Source organism: Eschscholzia californica, unplaced genomic scaffold (genome assembly GCF_041429995.1).
Source record: "Eschscholzia californica isolate CP2 unplaced genomic scaffold, dmEscCali1.0.p SCAF_3, whole genome shotgun sequence".
Taxonomy (NCBI): Eukaryota; Viridiplantae; Streptophyta; class Magnoliopsida; order Ranunculales; family Papaveraceae; genus Eschscholzia; species Eschscholzia californica.
The window spans coordinates 37,426,215-37,442,529 of NW_028238420.1; the positions used below are offsets into that span (position 1 = coordinate 37,426,215).

Here is a 16,315-nt window from a genome sequence, read left to right on the forward strand (position 1 = left end):
GGATAAAATCGACATGTTGAGGGTATTTTGGTCATTTGGTACTCTGAGAATTTTGGCAAATATTGATACTCGGATGAAACTAGAGTTCATGACGAACCCAACGACGAAAACGGGAGTCAAATTGGAGTCCAGATGAATGAGTTATTGCAGGACCAAGTTCTTGTCAAAGTCAACCAATCAAAGACCAAGACGGACACGTGTACAGGGCTAATTGTGTGTGGGCTATTTTCTGTCATAAGGAGGGTGCGCATTGGGATTTTTGGAGTCCGTGATTCCATGTAACCTGGCGCAATATATCACCGTGTACCCGGGAGCATCTAATGGCTGAAATGATATTCACGTGATCTTGGCTTGCGTTGCACCTTAATATATAGCTCCGCGAAGTACTGAAACAAACCATTTAGTTTCCTCTCATATAGCTGTTGACCAGGGACGTTTTCTCCATTCTAAAGAAGAGAATCTTCATGGCTATTTTGGTGAGTAACTGATGCCTATTGTCTCCATTCAAAAATTACACGTGAATGGAAGGTTTTGAATTGATGCCTATTTTGGTGAGCAATTGACTTAAGGTTAAAGAAGGGAATCTTGGGACAACTCTTTTTTTTTAGGAAGAAGATATTAGAGAGGTTTGCCATATTTTCTTTCTGGTTAACACAGTAGAGAGAGAAATGGAAATAAAATAGGAACAGAGAAGGAAGGAGAGAAAATGAGCTGGATATCTTCTTGAAATAGAAATTAAGAGGATGAAGATAGAGAATTTTTCTAAAAGATAGAAAGTTTTTGAAATGGGTAGAGAGAGAGGAGGTCGGCTAGGGTAATCGGCTATAAGAAACAGAGATGAAGAATGGATTCATCATCTCATCTTTGGGGAGTCGGATTGGCAGAGAATTTTTATCTCCTCCCTCTTTTCTGGAGCTTCAATTTCATAACTTTTAGAGAGGGAGAGAAGAGAAGAAAGCAAAAGAAAGAGAGAGATCAGGGAGAACAGAGAGTGTTTGTAAAAGGAGATATATATATAGAGAGAGAGGGAATGTTATGCTACTGTTTTCTTCTTCTTCTTCTTTTCATTAAAACAGAATTTTAAAGATAATTATAGAGATCATTATAGAGAAAGAAGATTCTATTTTTCCTTTTGTTACTTTCTGTTAGAAATCATATTGTAGAAAGAAAAGGAGTGAAAAGAAAAACAGAGAAAGAATGTTATATTGTCTCTGATTATTTCTTCATCCTCCTTTGTTTTATCAAAAGAATTTCAGAGATTAATTTATAGAGAGAGAGAGACATAGACATATTAGTCTTCTTGTGAGAGGGAGATTAAAGAGAATGCCAATGTATTGAATCTTCTTTGTCTTTGTGAGAGGGGCTTGGAAACCAATTCTTCACATTTATCGTCTATCATCACCGTCAACAAGAAATCTATCAATTTGGTGACGTCTTTCTTACACTCCTCTTGATATTAATTTTTGTAATGAAACCATTCTTTATGATTTCTTGGATGAAAAATGTCTAATTAACTTTCTTTGACTAGGGTTTTCGATGAAGTTTTGACATATGATTTCAATAATCTTTTCATGTCTAATATCTTGATGTGGTTTAAATGTAGAAATATTGAATTCTTAGTTTAGATAGATGACGATTTCTTCATTGACTATGCTTTCGATTTGATACACTATACTTAGGTTTAGTTCTTTGATAGTGTATGCTTATAGATTGATAGTCAATAGTTGAAACTTTAATATATCAAGACTTTAGAATTTAGACTTTAATTATTTTCAGCGTTAATTAGACTATTTTCCGGGGATTGGTACATTCGGTTACCAAAACTCGAGTGATAAAAAGATATGCATGATTAGGTTTTCATGAGAATGTGTTAAAATGGATTCTAAAATCCTAGGCTCTCTTCCCATTTGACTTCTCCCCATTTGAGTTCATTTTTATTTCCGTTATTTTATTTAAATATTTTATCACCAAAACAAATTTTCAAAAACCAAAAACCGAGTTACTTCCAAGTCTTAGAATAGGTTTCACTTAGTCTCTGAGGAACGAACCGGTCTTACCGGAAAAATTACAACTTGACACCCGTGCACTTGCGGGTGTAGACCTATTTAGGGTAACCTTCTAGGCCCATCAAGTTGATGGGCCTAGAAAGTTTCCTAAATAGGTCACCACCCGCAAGTATACGGGCGTCAAGTAATAATTCCGGTAAGACCGGTTCGTTCCTCAGAGACTAAGTGAAACCTATTCTAAGACTTGGAAGTAAGACGGTTTTTGTTTTTGAAATTGGTTTTTGATGATTAAACAATAAAAATAAATAAAATACTTGAACAAAGAGAGACTAATAGCTAGTTGTTGAAGATTTCAAAATGAGAGAAAATTCTAGAGTTCAGATTCCGCCTCGAACTCACATAAATAATTTCATTCCTCTCCTAGCATGATTCTCTAGCTTTATAACTCAACATTTAGTGAAGTAGTGTCATCTAAACATCGGAAAATTGAACATTTTAAACAAATATATTCAGGATGAGTTATGCTAAATTGAAATCCTAATAATCATATCCCAACTATCGCCTATCAAACGACAAGTATAAATCATCAAAGAAATTAACTTCTAAGCATGACTTATCAAGTTATAAGTATAAACGATGAAGTTACTACCATTATTCTATGGAATCAATTAGACATAGTTAAACAATGTTGCACCTCATAAGAATCATGAAAAGAAAGAGAACAAATTATTTAGTTATGCTTGAAGTTTCATCTTCACTCTAGGTGAAGGTTTAACTACTCATACTTTGCATAGTCATAAAAGATTTTCTCATTAAAAATTAAAAGTAAGAGTAGAGAAATCACTGAATGAGAGGCTTGTTGATCGGATAACTCCTTGGTGATGAATGAGATGGATAGTTGATGATGAGGTTCTCTCTCACAAAGAAAACTCAATTGTACAAATATCCTCCCTCTTCTCTCTGCTCACTTTCTTCATTCTCTTTTCTCTCTCACAAAGAAAAGGAGATGAAGAACAAAAGATGAAAAGAAGATAAAATATGAATCTCTATTATTGATCTCTGAAATTCAATTAATCACCACTCATCTCTCTCTACAATTCTCTCTCTGATCTTTTAAGTTCTGTTTTAATAAAATATCCAAGAAGAAGAAGAAGAAAACACTAGCATAAAAATCTCACTCAGTCCCTCTACAAAAGTCTCTCTTCTCTCTGAATCTCTATTCAAGTGCTTGTTGTTCTTCTTCTCTCTCTCTCTTTAGATTATCATGGCAGCCCAGGAGAAGAAGAAGAACAGATTGAGACTTTATTTTAGTGAAGAGAAGGTTGTCCCCTCCAAGCCGAGATGCCTCCTCCTCTGTCCTTTGTCTTCTATATGTAGAGAGAACATCCGATTATCTTCTTAATTCTTTCCATTATCTTCTTTCCTTCTTTCACTTAAATCTTCTCTGATCTCTTCTTCAAATATCTATCCCAAAAATGCTTACAATCTTCCTTTATCTATCTAGAATATATCAATTATATCATCCCCTGCCTCATCTGGGTATATATATAGAATAAGAACAATTAGAACTCCCTGTTTAACCAAGAAGATTTTCTAAAATCAAAGAAGAATAATTCGGTTCTCTCTAATTTCTCTCTTTGGGAAATCTGTTCCAGCAATCACTAAATCGTATCTCTCAAACTCTTATTGAATCGAGTCCCTTTTTATAAAATCTTCTCCTTCCAAAATACAGTCTCCAGCTATCAATCTCCCATCTATAAAAGATCTCTTCCTTTCCTGATTTCATTAATCCTTCTCTGATTCGAAATAGTCCAAAAAAAACCGAGTTGATCTTGCAAAAATCTCCACTGTTGAAGTTGAAGACTCAAAAGGAATTAAATCCTTTAGTTTCGAATTCCACCTTGCTGTCCACGGTTTCTTTCTCTCTCTAAACCAATCTCACAAACCTCTCTTTAATTTATATCTTTCTATCTTTGATAGAATTCTCACTCACTGTAATCTTCTTATTCTCCATTATCTTGGGTTTCTCAAGAGATGATTATCTCTTTCTCTTTACTCTCTTTGTAGTAACTAGTAAAGAAGGAAAGAAGTGAGAGAGAAAAAGATTCTGTAACATTCCTTCCTTTTCTTCTTCTAATAAGAATGGTAATAAGATAGATAGGGACGTCCAAGCAATCTGGTGCCAAGATTATTGCCTTTCTTCTTCTTTCCTTGTTTTGATAATTTCAAATATTCTCCATTATCTTTCTTTCCTTTCATTCTTATTTTCAAATTGTAAACCAGAGAACGTGGGGATCACTCACCACGTGATTGTTGGGGATAAAAGCATTTGATATGGTGCTTCACTGACAGCGTAGCAGGTGTTACACCATAGCCTTAGATGGACCCACGTGTCTTTAATAGCTCTGAAGTTGACTAGATTTTAACCCAAGCTTTGACTTGCTCCAATTAACTCGTCCGGACTCCGATTTTACTTCCGTTTTCGCCCACGAGTTCCTCTTCGACTCTACTTCTCATTGGAATATCAATATTGGCAAAGATTTTCAGGACCAGCAAATGACCAAACTACCCTTTTGTGTCTCTTTCTCCCATTTTTAACCACCTTCTGTGCGCAATTCCATAGAAAACACCTGAACAAGAGAAACTTACAAATCATCAGAGTAATCGCTCGAAATAGACTAACTAACCCAAGTTAAGAGATTCAAATGAGGCATTTTCATGACTCATCAAACATCCCCAAACTTAGATTTTGCTAGTCCTCGAGCAAAACAGAAAAATAAAACTAAACCACTTTCACCACTTTCGTAGGGAATCACGATTGCACTTAGCACGTGCAACAAGCCGTTAAACCTCTAGGTTGCCCCTAGAGGACGAGTTTTGTCTCGTGAGGGTTTCCAGTGAATATACCCACAAAATTCAAAAATTTCAAAAATGCAGAAGGGTCTAAATATGGTATGGACTAAAAATGTTTATCCGGTAAGTTTTCGAAAGTAAATAGAAATGAAATCAAAGTCGACCAAACCATACAAATGCCAAAAATCCTTTCACTAGTAATCAAGACCTGAAGTGCACGTGACCAGCCAATATAAGTATCATTTCGGTTCTGAAAAGACAAGACCTTGATTACCGTCTCGATACATTTCGCCTCGACTACTGCCTCACGGTCATACACTCAAAAATTAAAGTCACTCAAGAATGGTTCACTCTATGTGTTAGTATGAATATGAAGGAAAACTCAACACATGAAAAAGACGGACTAAAATTTTGTGGACGACTGATCTCAAAGAAGGAAACAACCACTAATACGGGACGGGGAAGTTAACCAACTCTTCTCACCTGATCAACTATCTAACAATGCTTCCTAGAGGTCAATAGACACTAATGATGATGTGACTAGAACTCCTGAGAACTCGACGTCTTCAAATCTTCAACAACTACTTCAAAGGATAAGCACTTAAACAAAACTACACAAACATTTTTTTTTTTTTTTTTTTTTTTTTTTTTTTTTTTTTTTTTTTTTTTGATTTTTCTATTTTTTTTTTTTCTTTTTATTTTTATTTTTTTTTTTTTTCACAGACTCTGGTAATAACAATCATAACACAAATAATGCTTTCTTCACACTTTCCTTGGGTATAATTCTCTCCATTTTGCTTCATGCCTTATTCTCAGGGTTCTAAATGATGGATGAGATCTATTTTCCTCTAGTTGACATTGCTCTCAAGTTTCTCAGACTACAAGAGAAAGGTTTACTTCCTGATGACATCCTTAGTGGTTGTAAAATTTGAACTCAAGAGATCAAACGAGTTCTTCTTTCAATATTGCGAGGTTGAGTAGCTCTTCACTCTACTCGGAATTAGCTCAGAAGAGATCACTCAAAACAACAAGAAAGGCTCAGAATTTCACATAGGTTAAGTCTCCACTAATGATCGATTAAGTTCTCTCAGAAAAGTCAACTCTTCACCTATCTAACACTCACATGGCTAGTGCACAGACAACCTCAAGACTCGAAATTCGTGGAAAAACCTTTAGCAAACGGATAGTCTGACAAACTAGACTCTATAACTATTAACAAGCAAAAACAACTAGACTCACATTTTCAATCCAAAAATTTTAAAATTTTGAAAAATTTTAAACCCTTTTGAATTTTTGAAATAAGGACTTAGCAAAAATTTCAATCCCCTATCCCCAAACTTAAACCGAACATTGTCCTCAATGTTCTGAAGACTATGCAAAAATAACAGGATGAGGGAAAGATATTACCTGATTCGGAAGTCCTAAGCGTGGGTTGCCTCCCAGAAAGCGCTAAGTTTAACGTCTTCAGCCAGACGAAACAGATGACTTGAAAAATAGGAAGAATTATACCTACTGGATTACAAAAGTGGAACTAACTGTAAACCAATATTCGATACATCTGTGGGTCTACCCAGAACACAAATTTTTCAGTAAACGATAGTCTTACATTTTTGTGAATTGGTGATAGTGTAAGTGAGACTATCAAGAAAGAAGGGCAATCCCCAAACTTAGACGACAATAAGGTCGTTAAGTTTGGCACTGCACTAGAGAGATCAAAAACCGGATAGAAGGGGTCATTATATTGATGATAGACATCGGGAGAGAGTGTTTCAAAATCTACACATGTATCTGAAAGACAAAGTGCACAATTATCTAGAGGACTATCAATGATACCCGGATTTAAACTAGGGTTCTCTAAAACAGGTACTTCGGGTTCCTTCAATGGAGAAACCCTACTATCAGACTCAAAGTCCATAGAAGTCGGGCCGGATAGATATTCTGTAATCTCTTTTATCACGATGTAATCGGGGTCCTCTAAAAACTCTAGATCATCGTCTAAGTCAGACGGGTCATTACATTCATTTAACAAATTGGTCAACCATGATTCATCGTCCTTAAGCGAGTCAGGCGACTTCAAATCAATAACCTCTCCATGTTGGGACCACGATCTATCCATCTCTCTTTCAATTTTTTTTTTTTTTTTTTTTTTTTTTTTTTTTTTAAACACGAAAACCGAGGAAGCACTACGAAGATCTTATGAAAAGTACCCACTAACAGGGGATTCGTGGGTGATTAGAGAAAGTTACCTCCCGTTCGAGACGGGCGACGACCTTTGCAGACGACCCGGGCCACTCTCCCCGCGAGTGTTCGAACCCGAGGCTTCGTTTGATTTTCGGTTACAATTTAAAAGCCCTCCAATTTAGGGTCAAAACAAAAGAAAGTACTAAAAAGTCTAAGTCTCTCTCGCACCAAAATAAAAACAAAAAATTAAAAAAAAAAATGTAAATTTCTTCTTTTGAGGTCCTCCTCCTTGTTGCGCCTCCTCTTTAGCTCCTTAGTGCTCTACACACCAAAAATAGAAAAGCAAGTCAAAGTATTCAAAAAGTCAAAACTTACCAAAAATAAAAACTTTCCAAGTTTAGAAAAAATTTAAAACTAGTCCCCGGCAGCGGCGCCAAAAACTTGATGGGCCTAGAAGGTTACCCTAAATAGGTCTACACCCGCAAGTGCACGGGTGTCAAGTTGTAATTTTTCCGGTAAGACCGGTTCGTTCCTCAGAGACTAAGTGAAACCTATTCTAAGACTTGGAAGTAACTCGGTTTTTGGTTTTTGAAAATTTGTTTTGGTGATAAAATATTTAAATAAAATAACGGAAATAAAAATGAACTCAAATGGGGAGAAGTCAAATGGGAAGAGAGCCTAGGATTTTAGAATCCATTTTAACACATTCTCATGAAAACCTAATCATGCATATCTTTTTATCACTCGAGTTTTGGTAACCGAATGTACCAATCCCCGGAAAATAGTCTAATTAACGCTGAAAATAATTAAAGTCTAAATTCTAAAGTCTTGATATATTAAAGTTTCAACTATTGACTATCAATCTATAAGCATACACTATCAAAGAACTAAACCTAAGTATAGTGTATCAAATCGAAAGCATAGTCAATGAAGAAATCGTCATCTATCTAAACTAAGAATTCAATATTTCTACATTTAAACCACATCAAGATATTAGACATGAAAAGATTATTGAAATCATATGTCAAAACTTCATCGAAAACCCTAGTCAAAGAAAGTTAATTAGACATTTTTCATCCAAGAAATCATAAAGAATGGTTTCATTACAAAAATTAATATCAAGAGGAGTGTAAGAAAGACGTCACCAAATTGATAGATTTCTTGTTGACGGTGATGATAGACGATAAATGTGAAGAATTGGTTTCCAAGCCCCTCTCACAAAGACAAAGAAGATTCAATACATTGGCATTCTCTTTAATCTCCCTCTCACAAGAAGACTAATATGTCTATGTCTCTCTCTCTCTCTATAAATTAATCTCTGAAATTCTTTTGATAAAACAAAGGAGGATGAAGAAATAATCAGAGACAATATAACATTCTTTCTCTGTTTTTCTTTTCACTCCTTTTCTTTCTACAATATGATTTCTAACAGAAAGTAACAAAAGGAAAAATAGAATCTTCTTTCTCTATAATGATCTCTATAATTATCTTTAAAATTCTGTTTTAATGAAAAGAAGAAGAAGAAGAAAACAGTAGCATAACATTCCCTCTCTCTCTATATATATATCTCCTTTTACAAACACTCTCTGTTCTCCCTGATCTCTCTCTTTCTTTTGCTTTCTTCTCTTCTCTCCCTCTCTAAAAGTTATGAAATTGAAGCTCCAGAAAAGAGGGAGGAGATAAAAATTCTCTGCCAATCCGACTCCCCAAAGATGAGATGATGAATCCATTCTTCATCTCTGTTTCTTATAGCCGATTACCCTAGCCGACCTCCTCTCTCTCTACCCATTTCAAAAACTTTCTATCTTTTAGAAAAATTCTCTATCTTCATCCTCTTAATTTCTATTTCAAGAAGATATCCAGCTCATTTTCTCTCCTTCCTTCTCTGTTCCTATTTTATTTCCATTTCTCTCTCTACTGTGTTAACCAGAAAGAAAATATGGCAAACCTCTCTAATATCTTCTTCCTAAAAAAAAAGAGTTGTCCCAAGATTCCCTTCTTTAACCTTAAGTCAATTGCTCACCAAAATAGGCATCAATTCAAAACCTTCCATTCACGTGTAATTTTTGAATGGAGACAATAGGCATCAGTTACTCACCAAAATAGCCATGAAGATTCTCTTCTTTAGAATGGAGAAAACGTCCCTGGTCAACAGCTATATGAGAGGAAACTAAATGGTTTGTTTCAGTACTTCGCGGAGCTATATATTAAGGTGCAACGCAAGCCAAGATCACGTGAATATCATTTCAGCCATTAGATGCTCCCGGGTACACGGTGATATATTGCGCCAGGTTACATGGAATCACGGACTCCAAAAATCCCAATGCGCACCCTCCTTATGACAGAAAATAGCCCACACACAATTAGCCCTGTACACGTGTCCGTCTTGGTCTTTGATTGGTTGACTTTGACAAGAACTTGGTCCTGCAATAACTCATTCATCTGGACTCCAATTTGACTCCCGTTTTCGTCGTTGGGTTCGTCATGAACTCTAGTTTCATCCGAGTATCAATATTTGCCAAAATTCTCAGAGTACCAAATGACCAAAATACCCTCAACATGTCGATTTTATCCATTTTTCAAACTGGACTCCGTAAAAGATATCTGGGAAAGAAAAACAAGCAATTTATCAGAGTAACGGCTCGAACTGGACTAACTGACCTAAATTAAGAGATTCAGATGAGGCATTTTCATGACTCATCAATAATTCACGACCTTTAGGGTCTCCTTCGTTATCTTTAGGATCGTTAATTAGTGACTTTAGGGTCTTTTTATTTTATTTTTGCAATCTTGTACTTCCTTTCTCTTTATGTTGTCTTTACTTTTGTAAGTTTCATGTTGTTATTTACTTGAGTAAATCCATGTTGTACTCAAAGGAGTCAAAATCATCAAAACCATGTAATTTCTTGGAATGTATTCCTTCTATGAATGAAATTCTGGTTTATCTAAAAAAAAAAAAACTAAAATCCCCGCCTAAATGCTACTACGGCACTCAGCGCAAATCCGTACAATTGTCCATGAATTATATTTGGTTGATTCTCTTGTGGAAGTTAATGATCGAGTAAGTGATTCTGAGTTATCTCGAATATCACTTCAGGGCCTTGGAAAAAAATACTCTCAATTTGTGATAACTGTTCAAAATAGAGAAGGTGTTTTGAACTTTGCTGAACTGAGGAGTCGAGTCATTCATCATGAACACTGGCTAAAAGAGCAAGAAACCAACGATCGATGATACTGAGGCCTATTTTGTGAAGAGATTTCCAACTAAAGGTTTGGGTAGGTCATCTTTTTCAGGACAGAGACAAATGAATTAAAAGCAGGCTCTTGATTCTGGTTCAAGATTTCCATCCAAACAATTCTCTCCTCGAAATAGGAACAATTTCTTTAACTACACTACTATCCCTTGTGCCATTTGCTACAAATGGGTTCACACAACCAGACAATGTCGTATGAGATTTAAAGACTTCTCAGACTCATCCTCCTCTTCTCCAAGAACTGGAAGAAGAAGAAGAAGAGGATGGGGATGAATTTGCGGAATCCCAAGACATAGAAGATGAGCAGGCTTATTTTGGAGCAGAGATAGGAAACCGCAAGACTCCATCATTTCCAACTGAAGAAACTCATTTGACCTATTCTAGTGTCAAAGATGACAAATGGATAGCAGACATAGGAGCTACAAGTCATACGACACACTCCAAAACAAATTTTCAGGCCAGTACACCCTATAATGGTGAAAGTGGAGTTATGATAGGTAATCGAAATTGCTTAGATATTAGCAATACTGGCAAAGCTATTGTGCTAGCTGGGGAATATTCCTTTAAGCTCAAAAAGATGCTCCATGTTCCCACAATTCAAAAGAATCTACTATCTATTTCAAAATTCACCAAGGAAAATTTCTGCCGTGTTGAATTTCTACCTTGGGTTTTCTTATCAAAGACCTATGGTCCAAAGAGGTTCTTGCAGATGGACCCGTGGTCAACAATATGTATAGCATGGATTTCACTATGAGCTTGTACCCTGGTACAAAAAAGGAAATTTTGTAAGAAGTATATGCCTCTGGTGCTTTAGCCAAAGTCTAGCATAACAGACTTGGAGATCCTTCAAATGATATTATCCTAGCTTTAGGAAAAGATCACGAGATTCAACTCTCTTGAAAAGAACTAGATAGTATTTGTACTTCTTGTCAATTAGGGAAAAGTCAGAAGCTCTCTTTTCCTCTATCAGCTAGCACCTCCTCTGAACCACTCCAACTGGTCCATTGTGACATATGGGGACCAACTCCTGTCACTACTAAGTCAGGTATTAGGTATTACATCCTATTTATGGATGACTTTAGTAGATTCTTTTGCATTTATCCTATGAAACATAGATCAGACAGCCTGCAATGCTCTCAACACTTTCAAAGGCACTATGAAAAGTTGTTTTCTCTCTCTATCAAGACTTTTCAAAGTGATGGAGAAGTTCTTCTTATTGGATTGTTCTTCTTATTCTTCTCTCTCTAGCATGGATCACATATACATTTTTTAAAGTTACAAAAATTAAATTTGATAGAGGATTTAATCCACTTGCTGGTGATTTTATGTTTAATAAGGAATGGAGGTATGGATAAAGATGTCAGTGAGAAAAGAAGATTCAATATCGCCGAATTCTACGATGAACAATTCAAGAAGATTGAAGATGTAATTACAAGTCAAGAGAAAAGAACGATCAAAATTTCACTTTTACTAGTATAATATTATTGTTGTAATTTTCTTTTTGTCGACCTTTAGGGTCTTTAATTCTCGATCTATAGGATCTTTTTGTCGACCTTTAGGGTCTTTAATTCTCGATCTATAGAATCTTTGTGTCTGTGTCTAGTCCATTTCTTTCCCTTCATGAGGCACTTTACATTTGAAGGTATGTAACTCTCATGTTGTTCTTAAAGAAATAAGAATTAACATCCATGTAACATGTAATTGAATCACTTATGAATGAAATATGGTTTCGATTGATTTCAAAAAATAAATATATAACTCATCTAGTTATTTAATGTGTCATATGGTGTATAACTCTAAGTGTTGGTCTGATGTTAAAAAGAAGGGTTATTTCCCTAATGGCCCCCAACTTTGTGACCAGCTTCCCTCCTGTCCCCCTACTTTACGAGAAATACCCATATGGCCCCCTTTTTCCGTTATCTTTAACGGTCCGTTACTCTCTCTCCTCCATCTAATTTTCTCTCTCTGCCAAGTCACCTATCACGCCACATTATCATCTTCTCCGACCTAAGTCGCCGGCCGGCCAAATTTCCGGCCGGCGACATTCAATTTTTTTTTTTTTTTTATTCTCTCTCTCTAAAAAAAAAATTTAATATTCTCTCACATCTCTCTCTCTCTCTAAACTCCGACGAAGGGGATTTCCCTTCGCCGGAGTTTAGAGAGAGAGATGTGAGAGGAGAGAGAATTAAAAAAAAAAAATTTAGAGAGAAAAAAAAAAGTTTGAAGGTCGCCGGCCGGCGACTCTGCCGGTGAAGACGATGATGTGGCTGGTTTTATCGAGGTGGCAGAGAGAGAAAACATGCTGGAGGAGAGAGAAAAGAAATGGAAGAGAGAGAGTAACGGTGTTATAACGGAAGGGGACCATATAGGTATTTCTCGTAAAGTAGGGGGCCAGGCGGGAAGCTGGTCACAAAGTTGGGGGCCATTAGGGAAATAACCCTAAAAAGAATAAACTAGACACTAAACTCCTCTTCACCATTTATGGCCTGGACAGTTTCTAAATAATTTTGGTCCATAAAATTCTTTGTTCAGGCGACACTGTTTTCAATTATGTGTCAAACACATCCAATTATCCAACTAATATCAGTATTGGTGCAAGCACAAACTCAGAAAGGGCGAGAAACAGTGAAGAAGGAGAAGCTTTAGCAATTCTAAATGGCATGTACTGGGCTAAAGAAAACAACTATAGGCAGATCATTATTGAAAGCGATAACATAAACTTAATCAAGCATTTAAATAATCCTAAACATCAGGTTCAGTGGCAATCTCTAGTGCACTTGAGACAGATCAAAAATATAAAGAAGGAAATGCAGCAGGTTAAATTCCAGTACATCAAGAGGGAGTTGAATATCCAAGCAGATAAGCTAGCCAAGTGGGCTCGGAGAAAGAATAGATATAAAAAATGGAACTGTATTCCGTACTTTCTTATTAATATGTATTGTAATGGATCTCTGACTTAGTTATTAATATATTATCCTTTAACAAAAAAAAAAAAAACTAATATCGGTGAAACCAGATTAATTTTCACATTGGGGTGCCAATAGATACCAACATGGAGTTGGAGAACCAATCAAATTTATACCTTCAATAACACCAATTCAATAATCCCAATTCCACCCCCTCTTGTTTTATGGATTTTTTAGGGAGAGGCCCAAAAAATGGAGGGTAAATAAGCATTACCCCCAGCCCAAAAAAAAAATTAGAACCCAGTCCAAATTGTCAGGACAGCTCACAGTTTCCTGGTTTTTATTTTATTTATCCCTCTTTTACCCCTCCACGGGAAATTTCTGTGTTTTCTGACAATCTGACGGACGACAGCGAATCAATTAATTCCTCGTACATGACGTCATGTCAGAGAAACATTCAGATTTTCTGAAAATTCAAAAATGGCGCCATTTTTTGACGAAATTTCAGCCAATTTTTTTGGATCCCTCCCATTATATTTTGTTTCAACTCCTTCTTTCTTCTTATTTATACATCCAAAAATCTTCTTTTCATCATTCTTATTTTGTTTTTCACATTTTATCTTCTTCATCTCTTTCAATCTCTAAAAACATAAATTTTCTTTTCTTTCTCTCTCTAAAAGTTTTATTTTCTTATTTTTGGATGTCCATCATTCTTTTTTGTTTCACATTTTATTTTCTTCATCTCTTTCAATCTCTAAAAACATCAATTTTCTGTTCTTACTCTCTCTAAAAGTTTTATGTTCTCATTTTTGGGTGTTCATCATTCTTATTTTGTTTCACATTTTATCTTCTTCATCTCTTTCAATCTCTATAAACATCAAAGTTTTTTGTCTCTCTCTCTAAAAGTTTTATGTTCTTATTTTTCTTCTTCATCACTCTTATTTGTTTCACATTTTATCTTCTTCATCTCTAAAAACATCAAAGTACATAACCAAATGTCCAGTGCACAGAACCATTTCCGGTACAGGAGAAAATTCCCAGTTCAAAAGTGTCCAGTACTAAGCCAAATGACCAGTACATAGAACAATTCCCGGTGCACAAGAAAATTCCCCAGTACAAAAATGTCTAGTGCATAACCAAATGACGAGTACACAGAACAATTCCCGGTACACAAGAAAATTCCCACTACAAAAATTTCTAGTACATAACCAAATGGCTTGTACACAGAACAATTCCCGGTACACAAGAAAATTCCCAGTACAAAAATGTGTAGTACATATCTAAAAAATGATCAGTACACTAAATAGTTCCCGGTACACAAGAAAATTTCTTTATACAAATCAATGAAATACTACCAAAAATGAAGAAATTTGTTGAGATTGGAAAGAGATCAGAAATAAATCTGGAAAAAAAGAACGAAATTTGTTGAGATTGGAGAGAGAAATATGTGTGGGAGAAAATAAAAAAGAAATAAGAAATAAATCTGGAAAAAAGAACGAAAATGGCAAGTTGGTAAATTTTGTAATGGCAATTCTGTAAATTCATGGAAAGTACAAGGTTTAATGTCAGGTGCGTCAGACTATTTTCCAAAAAAATTCGAATTTCCCGGGAATTTTTCGATGGCAATTTTGTGAATTTATGGAAAGTACACAGTCTGATGGGAGGCGTGTCAGATTACTTGTCAGAAATTTTCGAGTTTCCCGGGAATTTTTCGATGGTCGTTTCGTAAATTTCAAAAAGAAGAAGGGTGTTTCAGAAATTCCACCCCTAGCCTGACTTTTTTGGACCTGCCCCTCATTCTTTATCTGCAGTGGGCCTGATACATATTGTTGGGCTGATTTTGGGCCTTTTGCCCAACCCTGGTAAAAGAAAAAGAGTTAATTGCTATATGGCCCCCTACTTTGTGACCAGCTTCCTTTATGGCCCCCTTTTTTTCGTAAATTCAAATATGGCCCCCTATTTTCATGGAAATGTCCTAACTACCCTTCCTTTAAATCTTTTTCCAAAATAAAATAAAAAAAACAAACATAATTCCACCTCACTTCCCTCTCCACCACTTATCTCTCTCCACCTCACCTCTCTTTCCAAATCATCTTTCTCTCTCTCCAACTCACCTTTTTCTCTCTCCACCTCACCTCTCTCTCTCTCCACCTCACTCTATCTTCTCCGATGAAGGTCGCCGGCCGGAAATTTTCCGGCCGGCGACCTTCAACCTAAAAAAAAAAAAAAACATTTTTTTTTTACTCTCTCATCTCCCTCTCTCTAAAAAAAATTTTCCTCTCTCTCTCATAAGCTTTCTTCAAGTAACCAGCTCTGCCAAGAAGATCAATCAGAGAAGAATAATGTTCACAGTAGGGCATAATTTTGTGTTCTTCTATCATTGAAGTAAAATACTTTAGTCCTTCATTTACTAATCCACCATGACTACAAGCAGAGAGAACTCCAAGAAATGCAACCCCATCTGGTTTTACACCTTTAGATAACATTTCATCAAATATTTCTAAAGCTTGTTTAGAAAAACCATGAAATGCAAAAGCACAAATCATTGATGTCCATGTAAAAATATTTGGGTTTCTTATCAAATTGAAAGATTGAGATGCTGAAGAAACACTTCCACATTTGTAATATGCATTTATCAGAGCATTTCCAATCGATAAAAAGGTTACTGACCCATTTTTTGTTGCAAGATTATGAACTTGAGTAACTTCATTAATGGCAGCCAAATTTGCAGAAGAGCTTAAAATGCTAGATAATGTTAGTTCATCAGGGTTAAAACCTCTTTGAATCATTTGCCTTAGAAGTTTCATGGCTTCCTTACCATCTCCATTTTGTCCATAACCCACAATCAAAGTAGTCCAAGATACAATATTTACAGTGACCATCCCATCAAAAACGTCCCGAGCTTCCCGAAGATTCCCATTGTTCGTGAACAGAGAGCTGTTCGTGAACAGATCTGTTCACGAACAGAGAGCTGTCCGTGAACAGATCTGTTCACGAACAGAGATCTGTCCGTGAACAGCTCTGTTCACGAACAGAGATCTGTCCGTGAACAGATCTGTTCACGAACAGAGATCTGTTCGTGAACAGCTCTGTTCACGAACAGATCCTCCGGCGA

General features: G+C 35.9%; 1 protein-coding gene across 1 annotated transcript; it reads right to left on the reverse strand.

The window, feature by feature from the left end:
- Positions 1-12,863: 12,863 nt before the first annotated feature.
- LOC147549999 (pentatricopeptide repeat-containing protein At2g46050, mitochondrial-like) lies at positions 12,864-16,082 on the reverse strand. Its single transcript, XM_086668408.1, has 2 exons — positions 15,509-16,082; positions 12,864-12,964 (listed from the first exon to the last, which is right to left on the reverse strand). Exons 1-2 carry the CDS (start codon positions 16,080-16,082, stop codon positions 12,864-12,866), a joined length of 675 nt encoding a protein of 224 aa, XP_086524534.1.
- Positions 16,083-16,315: the final 233 nt, after the last annotated feature.